Source organism: Manihot esculenta, chromosome 1 (genome assembly GCF_001659605.2).
Source record: "Manihot esculenta cultivar AM560-2 chromosome 1, M.esculenta_v8, whole genome shotgun sequence".
NCBI classification, from domain to species: domain Eukaryota; kingdom Viridiplantae; phylum Streptophyta; class Magnoliopsida; order Malpighiales; family Euphorbiaceae; genus Manihot; species Manihot esculenta.
In genome coordinates this window covers 30,310,884-30,325,494 of record NC_035161.2, presented here as the reverse complement: position 1 = coordinate 30,325,494, position 14,611 = coordinate 30,310,884, and the positions used below count along the sequence as shown (strand labels likewise).

The 14,611-nt window shown below is 30.2% G+C and overlaps 2 protein-coding genes across 6 annotated transcripts; one reads left to right on the top strand and one right to left on the bottom strand.

The window, feature by feature from the left end:
- Nucleotides 1-1,958: 1,958 nt before the first annotated feature.
- Nucleotides 1,959-8,787, top strand: LOC110630665 (E3 ubiquitin-protein ligase At3g02290). 3 transcript variants are annotated; one of them, XM_043957087.1, is made up of 6 exons: nucleotides 1,978-2,201; nucleotides 2,805-3,155; nucleotides 3,312-3,381; nucleotides 4,499-4,919; nucleotides 5,712-5,821; nucleotides 8,524-8,787. In XM_043957087.1, exons 3-6 carry the CDS (start codon nucleotides 3,370-3,372, stop codon nucleotides 8,548-8,550), a joined length of 570 nt encoding a protein of 189 aa, XP_043813022.1. In that variant the 5' UTR covers nucleotides 1,978-2,201; nucleotides 2,805-3,155; nucleotides 3,312-3,369; the 3' UTR covers nucleotides 8,551-8,787. The 3 variants fall into 3 exon arrangements, with proteins under 3 accessions (XP_021633884.1, XP_043813022.1, XP_021633893.1); XM_021778192.2 differs by lacking the exon at nucleotides 3,312-3,381 and having other exon boundaries at nucleotides 1,959-2,201; XM_021778201.2 differs by lacking the exon at nucleotides 3,312-3,381 and having other exon boundaries at nucleotides 1,981-2,246.
- A 1,002-nt stretch (nucleotides 8,788-9,789) lies between these two features.
- LOC110620104 (uncharacterized protein YwbO) lies at nucleotides 9,790-13,073 on the bottom strand. 3 transcript variants are annotated; one of them, XM_043957080.1, is made up of 9 exons: nucleotides 12,913-13,073; nucleotides 12,010-12,083; nucleotides 11,668-11,830; nucleotides 11,469-11,588; nucleotides 11,290-11,333; nucleotides 11,072-11,197; nucleotides 10,654-10,738; nucleotides 10,174-10,230; nucleotides 9,790-10,068 (listed from the first exon to the last, which is right to left on the bottom strand). In XM_043957080.1, the coding sequence occupies exons 3-9, from the start codon at nucleotides 11,809-11,811 to the stop codon at nucleotides 9,991-9,993; spliced, it is 654 nt and encodes a 217-aa protein (XP_043813015.1). In that variant the 5' UTR covers nucleotides 11,812-11,830; nucleotides 12,010-12,083; nucleotides 12,913-13,073; the 3' UTR covers nucleotides 9,790-9,990. The 3 variants fall into 3 exon arrangements, with proteins under 3 accessions (XP_043813015.1, XP_021619404.1, XP_021619389.1); XM_021763712.2 differs by lacking the exon at nucleotides 12,010-12,083 and having other exon boundaries at nucleotides 11,668-11,823; XM_021763697.2 differs by lacking the exon at nucleotides 12,010-12,083 and having other exon boundaries at nucleotides 12,913-13,071.
- Nucleotides 13,074-14,611: the final 1,538 nt, after the last annotated feature.

Here is a 14,611-nt window from a genome sequence, read left to right as displayed (position 1 = left end):
TATACATATAAGGGGAAGCAGAAATCACGTTTAGATTATATCTACTTTAAAATAAAATATACTCTCAATATCACATCTCGTTAATTCTCTAAGAGCTCTAAGAGGGCGATCAAAGAATTGAAGATTACGAGAAAAAAACACAGTTAAATTAGTCATACAATTTACACTCGATTAATCTTTTAAATAAAATAGACGATGATAAAGTAATAAAATATTTTCATACTTTAAATTTGCCTCTTGTTATCTTCTAGGAGAGCAAGCCTAATTTTGAAACCTATTTCCAAGATGAAGCATTCCCATATTCCAAGCTAGTTAAAGTTCAAATTCATTTGCTTTATATATTTTAATTGCTAGTTTATATAAAATATGTCTTTGTTGATAATTTGAATATATTAATATAACAATCATATAAAATATTTAAATTATATTTATTAAAATATAACATAAGAAAATGAATGAGTATTATTATAAAATATATATTATTAATTAATTATTTATTTATATAAACAAATACTAAAAAAAATTAAAATTAAGTTAAATTTGACACAAAATCATTTTATTGCTATATCAGTGTGTTCAGAGGTCATTTGATCCAGTTTTGTGATGAATTGTGTTTATTTTGTATTAAGTCATCTCCAATCCTATGCACCATTTTTTGCACTATTTTAATGTTTTGCATTAAAATGATGCAATATTATCTCCAATTTTTTATACCAATTTTAATATAAAAAAGAATATTTTATTTATATTCTTACATCTCTTTAATATTATATTATTTATTTTACTTTAATTTTATTTATATATTTCACTCAAAAAATTCATATAATTTTATATATTCATTCTAAATATTTATATATTTTATATTTCACTCAAATTAATTTTATATTTCACTCAAATTAATTTATTATAAATATTATTTATAATTGTGAATATATTAATTTAAATTAAATTTCAATAATTATAAAAATATAAAATAAATTAAAAATATAATAAATTATAAGAGTAAAAAAAAATTAAACTTAATTGAAAATATATATAATTTTTGAATTATATTATAATTTTTTTAAAAAAATATAAATTTTAAATTATATTATAAATTAAAAAAAAAATTGTGCTACAATGTCACGCCATATTTGACGTGACACTGTAGCGAACGCCAAAATCTCATTGGATTTTGGCGCAGCGTTGAAAGGTCATCTCCAACACTAAAATGAAAATTGGCGCAGCATTAGAGATGACCTAAGCCACCACTTGTAGACTGAATTTTTTTTGAATAAATAATTTATAATATTTTTTTTTATTGTAATATTTTAAATTTTTTAATGTAATACTATTTACATAATAAAAAAATACATTTTGAATTAAAATATCATCGTACTAAAACTATATTTAATTACATTTAATATAATATCAACTAAAAACTCGTAAAGAAAGTGTATTTAATATATGGATGGAATATGCATAAAAAAAAAAAAACTTTATAAATTATAATGCACTACCGACAGTTTATAAGCGCGGTGGTGACTCAAGAGAGACTCAGCGGCTACTTTTGGTTTAACTATCGAAACCATTGAAACAAAGGGGCATTGGGCCCTATGGTTGGCTTCGGCGTGCCCCCTCAAATACTCTGCATTATTCCATCTCTCTTTATACATTAAAAAAATCATATGTTCAATAAAAAACCATATATAAAAATACTAAATTAAAAAATTCAAAAGCAGTTAATAATTGTGTGTTTAGGTATACTTCTTGAACATATTTCATTATTAAACTTTATTGTTTATTTGATGTTAATTAAATTAAAGTGATTATGATTTTACCAAAGGTATTATATTTTATGCTAAATTTATAATGGGTCAGCATAAGATTATTGTTTTGTTTTATTTTTTTCCTTGACGAATACGATATTTTATTTACTATATTATATAAATTTATTATAATAAATTTATTTTTAAAATAAAGTTGAGAGTGGATTGATTTTATGTCACCCACCAGAGAGGGAGAGAGACAGAGAGAGAGACAGAGACAGAGACGGCAGCTTTATTTTCGCGCATTCAGAGCTTTTCTCTCCGAAACATAAAATCAAAGTTTCGAATTCTTCTATCTCCCCAATTCTCGGGTTATCTGAGGTTGTTCCCTTTCACAAAATAGTCCATCGATCATTTACCTCTCTCTCCCCCACTTCTCTCACCCCGCTTCAGGTACTTTCCTCGTCTGTTTTGTCAATTTTTCAGCTCGGAGACCTGGTAATCTGAATGATCTATGAATGTTCCCGGTTTGATCTTTTTGTTTTCTTCTACTTTTCATGATTTGCGATGTAACCCTAATGTCTTGTTCTTTTGTTTTCTGAAAACACTAATGGAATTGCTTGGTTGAATTGTTTCATTGTTTGGTGTTTTTTCTTTTTTTGGGATAATTTTCGTAATTTTGTTTCTTTAAATTAAGTTTTTGATTGTTACGATTATTGCTTTCGATTAAAGGAAAGAACCCTTTTCCCATTTTTGAAGGGAAACATTGACAAAGAATACAAATTTGCAACTTTCATAGAGAAAGGAAGACAATTGTGGCGGCACAGTCCTTATTTTTGTTAACAAATATCTGTCATATTAGTCAGATACTTTTAATCTTACGAAATTATTTATTCATCATGCATTGCAGCTTGAATTGGTCAATAATAGATGATCTCTTTTTTTTTTGCTATGGCTTATTTGAAGATCACATCATTCATGATTTATTTGATGACCTAGCTTAACCGATATTATTTTTTTATGATATCTTTAGTTAGATGACCTTTATTTTTGTAGGCGATCGTAATTGTAAAACCAAATAGAAAAAGGGATTTAAGGGGAGAGAGAGGAGGGAGGGTACTGGTTCGCAGAGGCAATTGAACTTCTGCGAGCTTATAGTCCTCTCTCGTTCTCCATTTGCTAGTTCAAGACAATACTTCTTGATGCCAATGCTCTGCGGCGTTGAGTTTTGCTGGTGAGTTGGAGATTTCTTGTGGACATTCCGTGAAAGCAATTGGAGCTGGCAGTATGGGTGCTGTTTGCTGTTGTTTGCATGAAGAGGATTTCGAGGATTATATGAATCCTAACAGTTCTGTATATAGAAACTGCATGTGTCTCAGTTGCTTTGTACAGAATTTTCTACATGTGGTATGTTTTATTATACTTCTTATCAATTCCCAAGAGCAAATGTTGTCTCTTTTTTTTTTTTAATGATATTTTATGCTTTTAGCGTTTCTGGTTTATATTACCCTTGAATAAGAATGCAATGGTGACCATCAAGAATATCTTTTTATATGCATGCAGAGGTGACCATTTATTCAACACATGTTTGATTGTTTGCAATAACTTGGTACCTGATACAATGTGCCTAAAGGTATATCTGCTGAATGCTACAATAGGAAATTGCCTCCTTTTGTTTGTTCTTGGCCTAAAGAGGATCAAGAGGAAAAATGAGTGAGTTATAAAAGGGAATGTTACAGCTTTTTAGAGTGTACGTTAATTGCTTTCTACTATGAAATCTGCTGGGTTCTAGCTCATTGAGCTGGAATAGGAATGCATGCGTTTTTTTTAAACAGGTAATTTAGTTTTTTGCTGGGTTTGAGGCCTGGAAAGGTCTGTTTTGCTTTGGTGTTTACCATGGAAGTAGTGCATTGTTGGACGAATTAAAGCATATTTGATAGCTATCCTAATTCCTGAACGTCCATCAGCTTCCACTAGTTGCATGGATGGTCCAAGTCAATCGTAGAGTATTAATTTTGTGAAAATTTTAGTTAATTTTTTTTTTCTTTTCATGAATAGAAAATGTAACCGTTAAATTTGGGCCAGGCCTAACTCACCCCAAAAGCTAACTCAAGGGGAGGAGTGTCTATAATCCATATAAGGGGCACGCTACCCCCTTTTCACAACTGATGTGGGATTCAACACACCCCCTCACGCCCAGAATTTTTACTGGTGCGTGGCACATTTATGGGGCGCTCAACATCGGATGGGAGGCTCTGATACCATGTTAAATTTGAGCCAGGCCTAACTCACCCCAAAAGCTAGCTCAAGGGGGAGGAGTGCTTACGGCCCATATAAGGGGCACATTACCCCTTTCCATCGTGAGCTAGCTTTTGGGGTGAGTTAGGCTTGGCCCAAATTTAACATGGTATCAGAGCCTCCCATCCGATGTTGGGCGCCCCATAAATGTGCCACGCATCAGTAAAAATTCTGGGCGTGAGGGGGTGTGTTGAATCCCACATCGGTTGTGGAAAGGGGTAATGTGCCCCTTATATGGGCCATAGGCACTCCTCCCCTTGAGCTAGCTTTTGGGGGTGAGTTAGGCCTGACCCAAATTTAACAGTAACTATGGGATTACTGGGTTGATTTTGTGGCTTTCAACTGGTGTACTTATATAACAGCAAGAAGTTTTTTCCCTTCTCTGTCACTTCAAAGTTAAATGTTCTCTCTGATGAGCATTATTTTTTTTCTGGTTTTCTCTTTATTTGTAGTATTCCCTATTATTTCGAAGAGGGGAAGTGCATCCTGTCCCTTTATCCATTCAGGGGGCTGCATCCATGACTTCTGCGTCACTCGACAACTCTCTCTGTGACATGTATCGTTCTCCTCCAAGGCCTTTGCCATATGATGCCGATCCCAGATATTTTCGCATGCAGCGCGATGGTTTGGTTTCAAGACGTGAGAAGGGCTCAAGTCATTCACATGAGGAATCAGAGCCATTAAGAAGTGATAATGATGCTGATTCTGATTCCGTGAGCACAGCAGACAAATGGTCTGCATCTGCTTGTGAAGAAGGATCCAAAGAACAGCGTGTTAGATCCTCACTGAAGCTCTCTTCAGCAAAAACTGTTGGGATTGGATACATTTATTCATCCTCAGAAGATGAGGATGTCTGTCCAACATGCCTTGAAGGTAAAAAAGTTTTTAATTTACATACAACTGGCCTTGCAGCTGATAAGCTTTCATAAGTGCGATCCCCCCAACAACCCAGAACATGTGTCCATGCGCACTTGCCTGGGTACTCTTGAGATTGAATGTTTGATCACTATGATTTATCCTGAGGATGTCTACCATTGTAATTAGCTATAAGTTAACCAACCACCATGCTTTTAGTGAAAAAATCTCCACTGGACTTCTCACCAAGAAAGTCTAACTAGTAACGAAACTCTGGTAACCAAAACCCCAGGTCACCATATGTTAGTGTGAATGCTAACAAACACTTCAAAGTTATGAACGTGGAAAAATTCTGCTCCATTTTACAATCACCTTAAACTTCAATTGGAGAAATTTTTGCTATTCTTGTTCACATGCATATGGAAAGTGGCAAAGTTTGTACAGTTGCCTAATGAGCTGAACATGAGGCACGGATGAATGAGCAAGCTTCCTGTTAAATGTTTATGTTTATCCTCTAATCTAGCAACATTCCCTCACAATTATCGAGCGCAGTCATATTATTGATAACCAAAAAGGATCCAATTAGAAAGCACAAGGCTGGTAATCTAGAAGGAGCTTCATTAAAAAACAGAACCTTTATGTGATAGGGAACTTAAGAAGTCATCCTCGAAATCAAGAGTTGCACTCTTTGGGGTGTAATGCTTGTTGATATTAATTGTGTAAATATGTTAAGAAATTTGCTTTCATGCACTGGAGATAATTAATTTTAGGTTGTCGCTGTTTTAAACTCTACTTTCTTTGCTTGTGCAGAATATACACCAGAGAACCCCAAAATAGTGACTAAATGCTCCCACCACTTCCACCTCGGTTGTATTTATGAATGGATGGAAAGAAGTGACAGCTGCCCAGTCTGTGGCAAGGTAACTCCTGCTTTGTTTCCTGAAGCTTGCTGGTTCAGTTTTGAAGTTTCATCTAGCACAAGCGGATAATTAGTATAGTCCAAGAACTCTTAATAAATTTTCATTTTTATCCTGCCTAAGTCTAACTATACTAATATTCTTCTTATTTCTTTTCATTTTGTTTAGAGTCCTCTTTTCACATTTCTTCCAATTCTCAAATCATGTTAATAAGCTTGGGATGCACATATTTTAACGAAGTGCATTTCTGATGGCTTCAGCTTATATACACAGTTTACTATCATCTTCATTTATTCTCAACTTGTCTTCAACTCAACCTAAATTTCTTAACTCCAACTAATTGGATACTTAGAAGATTATTTTCATGGAGCTAAATAAGCCTTGTTGATAAATTTAGATGACATTGTCCAATTCAAATTATCAACTTGGTGTTGTTCAGTTATTTGGGAGTTGAATATTATAATGCTCTTTTATCTGTGATATTTTCAATTTCAAATTGCTTGCTTTACCCTTCATTGCATGCAAATTCGCAGAGTATGAATGTCTCTGCTCCTATTTTGGGGTATAAAGGAAATATTTCTTCGTGGTTAAGGTTTCTGGAAAACAATTTTCTTCTGCATCTGGTTCATCGGTGAAACATTCTGAAAGTTGTTTACTGTTCTGTTTTTCAGCATGAAAACATATCCACATGACAAATATTTTCTGGTTAGGCGTGTTGACTAGTTTACAAAAAAGAAATGGATGATTTCCTTTATTGAGTGCAGCATTATGATTTGCAGTTTTATTAGAGAATGGTCAGGGGAAAAGAAAATATTTCTAGCGTTTCACTTTTGTGGTACCGTGATTTAATGTTGTGTACTCATTTGATGATTTTATATCATTTTTCTTATTTCCTTCCTGACCCAAGGTTGTGTTGTGGGATTTTTTGTGCAGTGGATTAGCAGTTAGCACCCTTATCTATTTATTTTTATAATATTTTGGCTTTGTTTGTTTGTGGAAAATTATTTGTATATGGAAAATATTTTTGTGTAAAATGAATATTTTCTAAGGAAAGAACTTATTTTCCATTGTTTGATTGTAATTTAACAAACATTCTCAAGTTCAAAAACTGACTTCCTCTTGTGAAGTCATTTTCCTTAAAAGTGACTTTATTTTTCCTTTAGTTAGGAAAATATTTTATGTTGCCAATTTTTTTGAGTACCTCCACGAAACAAATGGAGGCTTAGTTGACTGTTTTTCAAAAAATTTGCGTCATTTGGGGTTGTGTTGTGCATCAATTTAATTGCATCTGAAGACTTTTAGCATAGCTCATGGAGCAAATCCATGTGCAAATATAGAGAACCTGCAAGGTCTACCCCTTACATTGGACGGATCCTCATTTTGGCATGCTAATCCATACTGAGGGCAGCTGGACATTGTTAATATATTATGGAGTTTGATTGGGTATAATGTTAAATACTTATATCCTATTCCTACTGGACCTTTCTTGTTACACAGAGGCTATAAATAATATATACTGTATTCATGCAAATGTAGGTATTATGTCTTGAGATACTAGGCTTGGTATTGAACTCATTCTATATATTTACCGCTGGAATTGTAACACAACGATTTTAGGGAAAAGTTAAAGTTTTCTTTTCTCCAAATCATTTTTGGGCAAATACATATTTACACCCTTATACTATTTCAGATTAGTCATTTGAACACCTTAACTAAAATTATGACCTATTGAACACTTAAACTTACAAAAGTCATAACGGTTAAACACAAATTAACCGCATTATTGATGACTAACAAAAGAAATTAGAAATAGTTTAACTTATAGCTAACTGTGCTTGAAAGTTTGTTAATTGAACTCTAAATTTTTATAAAATAATAAAATTACTCTCATTTAACTTTGTCGATTTATAAAAATTTAGAGCGCAATTGGCAGTATAAACTTTTTTACCTTTTTTCCGATAAATTTTAAAAAATATGACTATTTGTGTTTAATTGCTATGATTTTTATAAGTTTTGGTGTTGAATAGTTTATAATTTTAGTTCAAGTGTTTAATGGGTTAATCCCAATTAGTATAGGAGTCTGAATTTATATTCAGCCAATCATTTTAGTACATGTAGTCTTCATATATTATCATTTTTAGCTAATGCCATTAAAATGATACTTCTCATAGTTCTTTCATGATGTAAAATATATAGTTCTTTTATGATGTAAAATATCAAGTACCTTCTGGTACTTTTGCACCTATGCAGATGACCAAGTTGCATCATATTGATACCATGCTAAGATTTTTATTCTTTTTGAAATACAAGGTCATTTATTTAAAAGGAAAAAAAAACATGTATCAATATTTTTCATGTCCATAGACAGTAATAAGTTAGTTATACCGTGCGGGTATTATATATATGTAAATTTCATGATTTTATTGATTAGTGAAAATGGTAATGAAGTGATAATAGATGAAAACAACAAAGTATGTTAATGCTACCCAGAAAAACAAAAAATTCGCAGCCACCAAAATGAGAAGTGCAGAGCCTATGCTTTTTAACTTTATTTTATATCTGTTGCCAAATTCTCTAGTTATATCTGTTGGTGTAATGCATTTTGTGGTTGTGTTGAATGTCTCATTAAGTATTTTATTAGCAATTGCTTTGCCTGAAACTTTCTAGTTTGACTGTGAAGCATTTCCATTGGTTGGCGCTTGCAGGTAATGGCATTCGATGAAACGACATGATCTTTGCTTGTAGGTTTATGTCGTGGATGAAACCAGCAACAACAGGAGAAGAAAGAAAGCAAAAGGAGACATGTAGAGTTCTGTGTGAATATTGTAGGTTGAAGTGCTTGTTGTTATCTATGGTAAATATTAAAAATTGTTTTGATAACAATCATTCAAAAATACGTCTCTTCAAAAGTGACCTTCAAAAATTTTCTCATCAATATGAATGAAAAACTGCTTATAGTTTCGTCAAAACATGACTTGAGCTTTGGTTGTTTTCTACTTTGTGATTTTCACTCCTAATGGCAAGATTCAATCTGATTGGAAATTAAGAGGACAAAATAGGTCTCAATTTTCAACTGATCTCTTCCTTTTCTTGTTGCTTTGCTCTCCAAAAACTAAAACAAAATAAAATAAAATCTCAAAAGCTATAAACTCAAATGATGTGGAAAATCTTCAGAACTAGACAATGTTAAGATTGTTTTAGATAAAACAGGAAAAGAACTTAACATCGAATCAGAAAATGATTGGAGTCAGAAAATTATCTCTAATTTGCTTTAACTAATGAAATTATGGTTTTTAGTGAGTTTCTATCTATTTTTATTTTATTTTGATAGTCTATTAGTTAAAATTGAAAAAAGTTTTTTTTTAATATATTTTTTATTTAATAATAACTTAATGATTGAAATAATAAATTTACAATTCAATATATAATAATTATAATATGAGCTAACTCTTTTTCCTTGTTATAAAAGTCATATTTTTAAAAAATAAAAATAAAAAAAACTCAAATCCAAAATATTTCCACTTCTTACACGATAAACAAATCAATTAAAATATCCTTTAACTGATTCTCAATATGCTTATTATTTATGACATAAAATTCATAAATTGATTTAATTCAAATATTAAAAATGTGTACAATTGATTATCAATAACACAAACAATATCAATTAGGAAATCCAATCACCCTTGTGTTTACCATCAATTTATTTAAAGAAGAGTAATTTAAATATAATTTTTTTTGCAGTTCTAATCAACAAACTAATGATGAAATAACTAAATCTAATAGATATTTATTTTATTTAACGGAATAAAAAAGTATAAAGATATTTTAACATAATTTTAAAATTATAAAAATAATTTAATTAATTAAAATAAACTATAGAGCACAATAATTATGCTTATTATTATTATTATTATTATTATTATTATTATTATTATTATTATTATACTTTGAAATATCTAAGAAAAAAATGAACACACTTTAATAATATAATTTATTTTAACCATCATATAACAACAAGAACATGGATCACTGACCTTCCTGTCTTTGCAAATTTTTCATAGTCATAACCAACATCAATTAGAAACTTTACAAGTACAATACAAGGCAGGATATTTTATGGCCCTTATTACTTTTTGTATAATAAAACAAAATACAACAGAAAGAAACTGTTAATTTGCAGCAGCTTCAAAAGCTCTGAGGAAAGCCTCTGTGGGCTGCCCACCACTCAACTTGTGCTTTCCACTTACCTGTTCAAAAAGATACAGAAATAGTTCCTCAATGACGAAAATATGCATTCAATATATATATAATGATGTAAAGAGTACTAATACAGTGGAGCTTTTATCACATACCACATAGTATGGAACTCCTGAGATATTTGCCGAGTACTTATTGAGTTCATCATTCACCTTCAAAGAGACGTAAGAAGAAAGTTCAGCTCAAATTAAGACAATACTTTGTAGCCAAGGATACAAATCAAAGAAATCCAATACAATAACCAGATAAAGAGAGAGAGTTCTTGGTTTTTTTTTTTTGGTTTGACATAGAGTTCTTGGTCTGGTTCATTGGTGCTAAAATGGAATAAGAATGAACACACATTCGAGCATATATATATATATATATATATATATATAGGCATTATGGCTGGGAGGATTCAAAATTTTCTCTATCCCAAAATGCAAGGAAATGACAAGAAAAAAATCTTTAATCTTTGAACAATAATTTGATAAAGCAACTACAAAATTGCAAACCAAAAAAAAACAATCAAATTGCATGGTTTCAGCTGCCTTTATGCAACCAAAATGAAAAGAAAGCAACGGAACAGAACGGACCTCCTTGACTCCATTATTGGGATCTTCAAGGAATTCTGCTGCCCCCTCTACCCCAGCCTTTGCAGCACATTCCAGGAGAAATTCCCTGCATCCTCCCATGTATGTCAGTGGACCAATGGAAAGCTCAAGTGATAACAGACTTCGTAATAGTTGAATATATCAATTTTTTATTTAGTGTAGCCAAGGTAAGAGCATTTGTCTTCTCAAGTTGACATCATTGAGGAAGAGCACTCGGGATCTAGTTGCAACTCTTCTAAAAGTCACACCAAAGTTCTGGAAATTCATGGTATTGGGACAACACAAAAACACAAGAAGTGCACAAGAAACAAGAAAACCACCAGAAATCTCATTATGAAGATGAATACTAATGCTAGTCATAAGGTTGGAGATAAAAATGTTTTCTAAAATCTGTATTTACCTGTCACCCACATATTTAGCCTGTGTGAAATAACCAAGGAACAACTCCTCTACAAGATTATGTTGCTTATCAAGACCCTGTTGGCCAGCAAAATACACAAGTCTGTGGCTGTCTAAAGTATTGCCCCTGTGCATATACAAAATGATGTTAAGGTCAATGGTTTGCTTATCAAGAAAAATCAGCTAATTTCTCATATAGCAAAATGATTTCAAACTTACGTGAGACCAGATGTGTTATAATCCAGACCAAGGCCCCTAAAAATCTGCAATCATCCAATTGCCATTATTGCTTAATTGAGCTTACCAGCCAAACTCAAATGCCATTGCATATAGTAACATGTGGATAGGTAATGTACAAAGAATAAGGAAAAGAGAAAAGTGAAGATGGTAAAAGAAACCTGTGTCATCTGAGCCATCATTCCATCAGTTCCAGATCCAAACTTTCTTCTATAGTACTGCAGCTTATTCACGCCTTCTTTAGGGGCAGATGGATCAAGAAAAAATGGATGCCATTTGATCTGAAAATCAAAATGGAATTAAGTTAGACCAAAACTTAACAGATCAAAAGTAAAATATCAGAGAGAGGGAGAGACAGACCTCAAAATCAAATCGGTCTTTAGAAGCAGCGATAGCTTTGTCTAAGTTTTTCTTTCCGACAAAGCACCATGGGCATACAGTGTCTGAACTGACATCAATTTGAATAAGCTTCTTGCCACTGTTGTTACTGAATGACTGAGTCATGATACTTGAAATCTGCTACCTTTCAAAAACAGGCACTAAATCAGGCTCCAATCCAGAAGACTTAAAAGTCACCAGTGTCTTAAAGTTCCAAAATCCATAGAAAATTTTTGAGATGCTCAAGAGCCAGTTGCATAAAAATATTGCAAATTGTTTCTTCATTATCAAAGGTGCATAATAAGGTCAAAGGTGCATACTTACAACTACTGCCATCAATAAGGAATAACACAAACCAGAAGCAGCTAGTTATTTTAGATTCTGTTCCATCTGCAATTCTGCACTTCATTGGATCAAGAATATATTTTACTTCCTTTTATCCACCTTCTATCGTAACACTGCTTAATATTTACCATTCCATTTCCATTCATGAAAAGAAAATGAATTGTTTGTATTAAAAAAGTTCTTAAAAAAGTTCATGTTAGCAAACTATTTATAAGAAGAACTCTTAAATTATTGACTAACCATTTCTTTATGGAAGTATCCAGTAAAATGGTAAGGAGAAAGAAGAATGCCCTTTAGGATATTAGGGGGCCGCATTCCTCTTGCATTAAAATCCAAGAAATTGTAAGTTAACATGATCAAACACTGCCCTTTATAATTTCACTTTCTTTACTAATGAGACCTTTAATTGAATATTTCCCTTCTAGCATTAACTGAGATGTCATCACTGAAGGAGCTCATAAACGACGTAACAAATTCCACTTGTTTTGTTGATCAGACTAATAAAATCGTTATCCTTTTTGGATCAATTGAGAGAAAATTTTGACACTTAACGCTAATCCAAATAATAAAGGCAAGTCAACAAATTCAGATATCCTAAAAAGTTCTCTTTTCTGTAACCATAAACAAATTGAAAACAAACAACAGATGGGTTTGCTTTACTTATCCAACGATTACAGGAACAGGCACAAAGATTGGCAACAGAAAGCAAAATCGACGATAACGTATCAAGAAAATGAACTGTATAAGTTCAAGAAACAAATAAAATGAAAAAGTAGCTGCCAAGCCAAGAATGAAAAAGAACATAACTTGAGAACTGCGGCGTAAACTAAAAACGAAGCAGGAATTTGCGAGGATTAGATTGTGGAATTGAGGGTTGCTCACCTGAATGCTGAACGAATATCGAAGCTGGAATTTTTTGACGAGCTACGAAACGGATTCGCATTGCCTATGAGAAATCGTAAGGAATGGGATTTGATTTATAGGATGAAGGTGCTGTTTCGCTGTTTGTTTGACCGTTGACCGTTTCTATATTTGTTCTTTTTCACCAACCTCAATTGCCAAAACTGAACTTGGGGTAATATCTGTTTTGTCTAACATTTAGATTTTCCCCCAAGTTATTTAAACCTTTTATTAAAAGATTAATAACATTTCAAGTTTAATAGTAAAATATATAATTTTCTAAATGGCCTATTCCTCCAAAAAAAATAATGAGTTTTTATATGTATAATTAAAATTTTCAATTTTAAATAAAAATTTTAATTTTTAAATTTATTATAAGAGTTAGTTGCATGAAAAATTAATTTTCCACTATTTTACAATTTAATAAAAAAATTTAAAAATTTGATAAAATTATTTAAAATTATAAATTTTATTATAATTATATTCAAATTTAAAATTTAAATCAGATAATATGTTTTATTGACGTAATAAGATGATGAAATTATTTTATTATACGTATATATCAACACGTAGATAAATATTATTAATATAAAAAATTTAAAATTTTTAATTATTTTATAATTTAATTTAAAATTTTAAAAATTAATATAATTTAATTTAAAATTTTTAATTTTATTTTCTTATACTTCATTTCTATTTATTTAGTGCAATAATCATAACTGTTTTATTTTTTAGCTTCCATTCTTTTAATTATTTTTAATTTTAATTATATCTACGCTTAATAAAAAATTTTTTTTTGAAAATCACTTAATAAAATATTTATACTTATACTTTCAAGTACTTATTTATATTATTAAGCTATATAAAAAAATATTAATAATATAACGGTAAATTTTAAGATTATAATTTTTATTTTTTATTATATTAATATAATTTTTTATAAATATAATAAAATTTATTGTGATGAACACTTAATAAATATTTAAAAAATAAAAAATTAATAAATGTAAAACTTATTGCCATTTTTATTAGAAGTGACAAATAAAAAAGTTAAAATTATTATTTTTTATATCATATTAAACCGATCAAATTAAACCGAATAAAAATAAATAACTTTAGAGATCTTGAGTCGAATTATATTAATTTTTAAATTTTTTTATTAAATTATAAAATAAATAAAAATTTTAAATTTTTTTATCAATAACATTTATTTATATGGTAAATGAGTATTATTTTTATTATGTTAAATTAACTTGAACCGTTATATTTATCTTATTTTCTTATTTTTTTATAGTGTAAGAAAAAAATAACTATAAAAGTAAACGTAAACATTCTTATGTAAATAAATATAAATATTTTTTTATATAACTACTCTTAAAATTTATATTCACTCTATTTTTTTCTTTACTGATTTAAGTGTATTCAACATTTATCATCTCACAATTCTCTCTATTACAGATTTCACAAATCATAATATAGTTTTACTTTTTGATTGCATCAATTAATTTTAACTTTTAATTTTTATATTTACAAAATATTAATTTTATATTTTAAAATTAAAATTATTTATTATGATAATAAATAAAAAATAATAGATAAAATTATAAGTGTATTGATTTTCAAAAATTAAAATAATAACCTCTTATTTTTTTATTATTAAAATGAATAAAATAATTTTTTA

Excerpts from the sequence above, each read along its gene's own strand:
- LOC110630665 (XM_021778192.2), top strand. The coding sequence starts at position 3,036 with ATGGGTGCTGTTTGCTGTTGTTTGCATGAAGAGGATTTCGAGGATTAT. Across the intron at positions 3,156-4,498 it reads TACAGAATTTTCTACATGTG|TATTCCCTATTATTTCGAAG; the intron begins GTATGTTTTATT and ends CTTTATTTGTAG. Across the intron at positions 5,822-8,523 it reads GCTGCCCAGTCTGTGGCAAG|GTAATGGCATTCGATGAAAC; the intron begins GTAACTCCTGCT and ends TGGCGCTTGCAG.
- LOC110620104 (XM_043957080.1), bottom strand. The coding sequence starts at position 11,811 with ATGACTCAGTCATTCAGTAACAACAGTGGCAAGAAGCTTATTCAAATT. Across the intron at positions 11,334-11,468 it reads TGATGGCTCAGATGACACAG|ATTTTTAGGGGCCTTGGTCT; the intron begins GTTTCTTTTACC and ends GGATGATTGCAG. Across the intron at positions 10,739-11,071 it reads GCTAAATATGTGGGTGACAG|GGAATTTCTCCTGGAATGTG; the intron begins GTAAATACAGAT and ends GGGAGGATGCAG.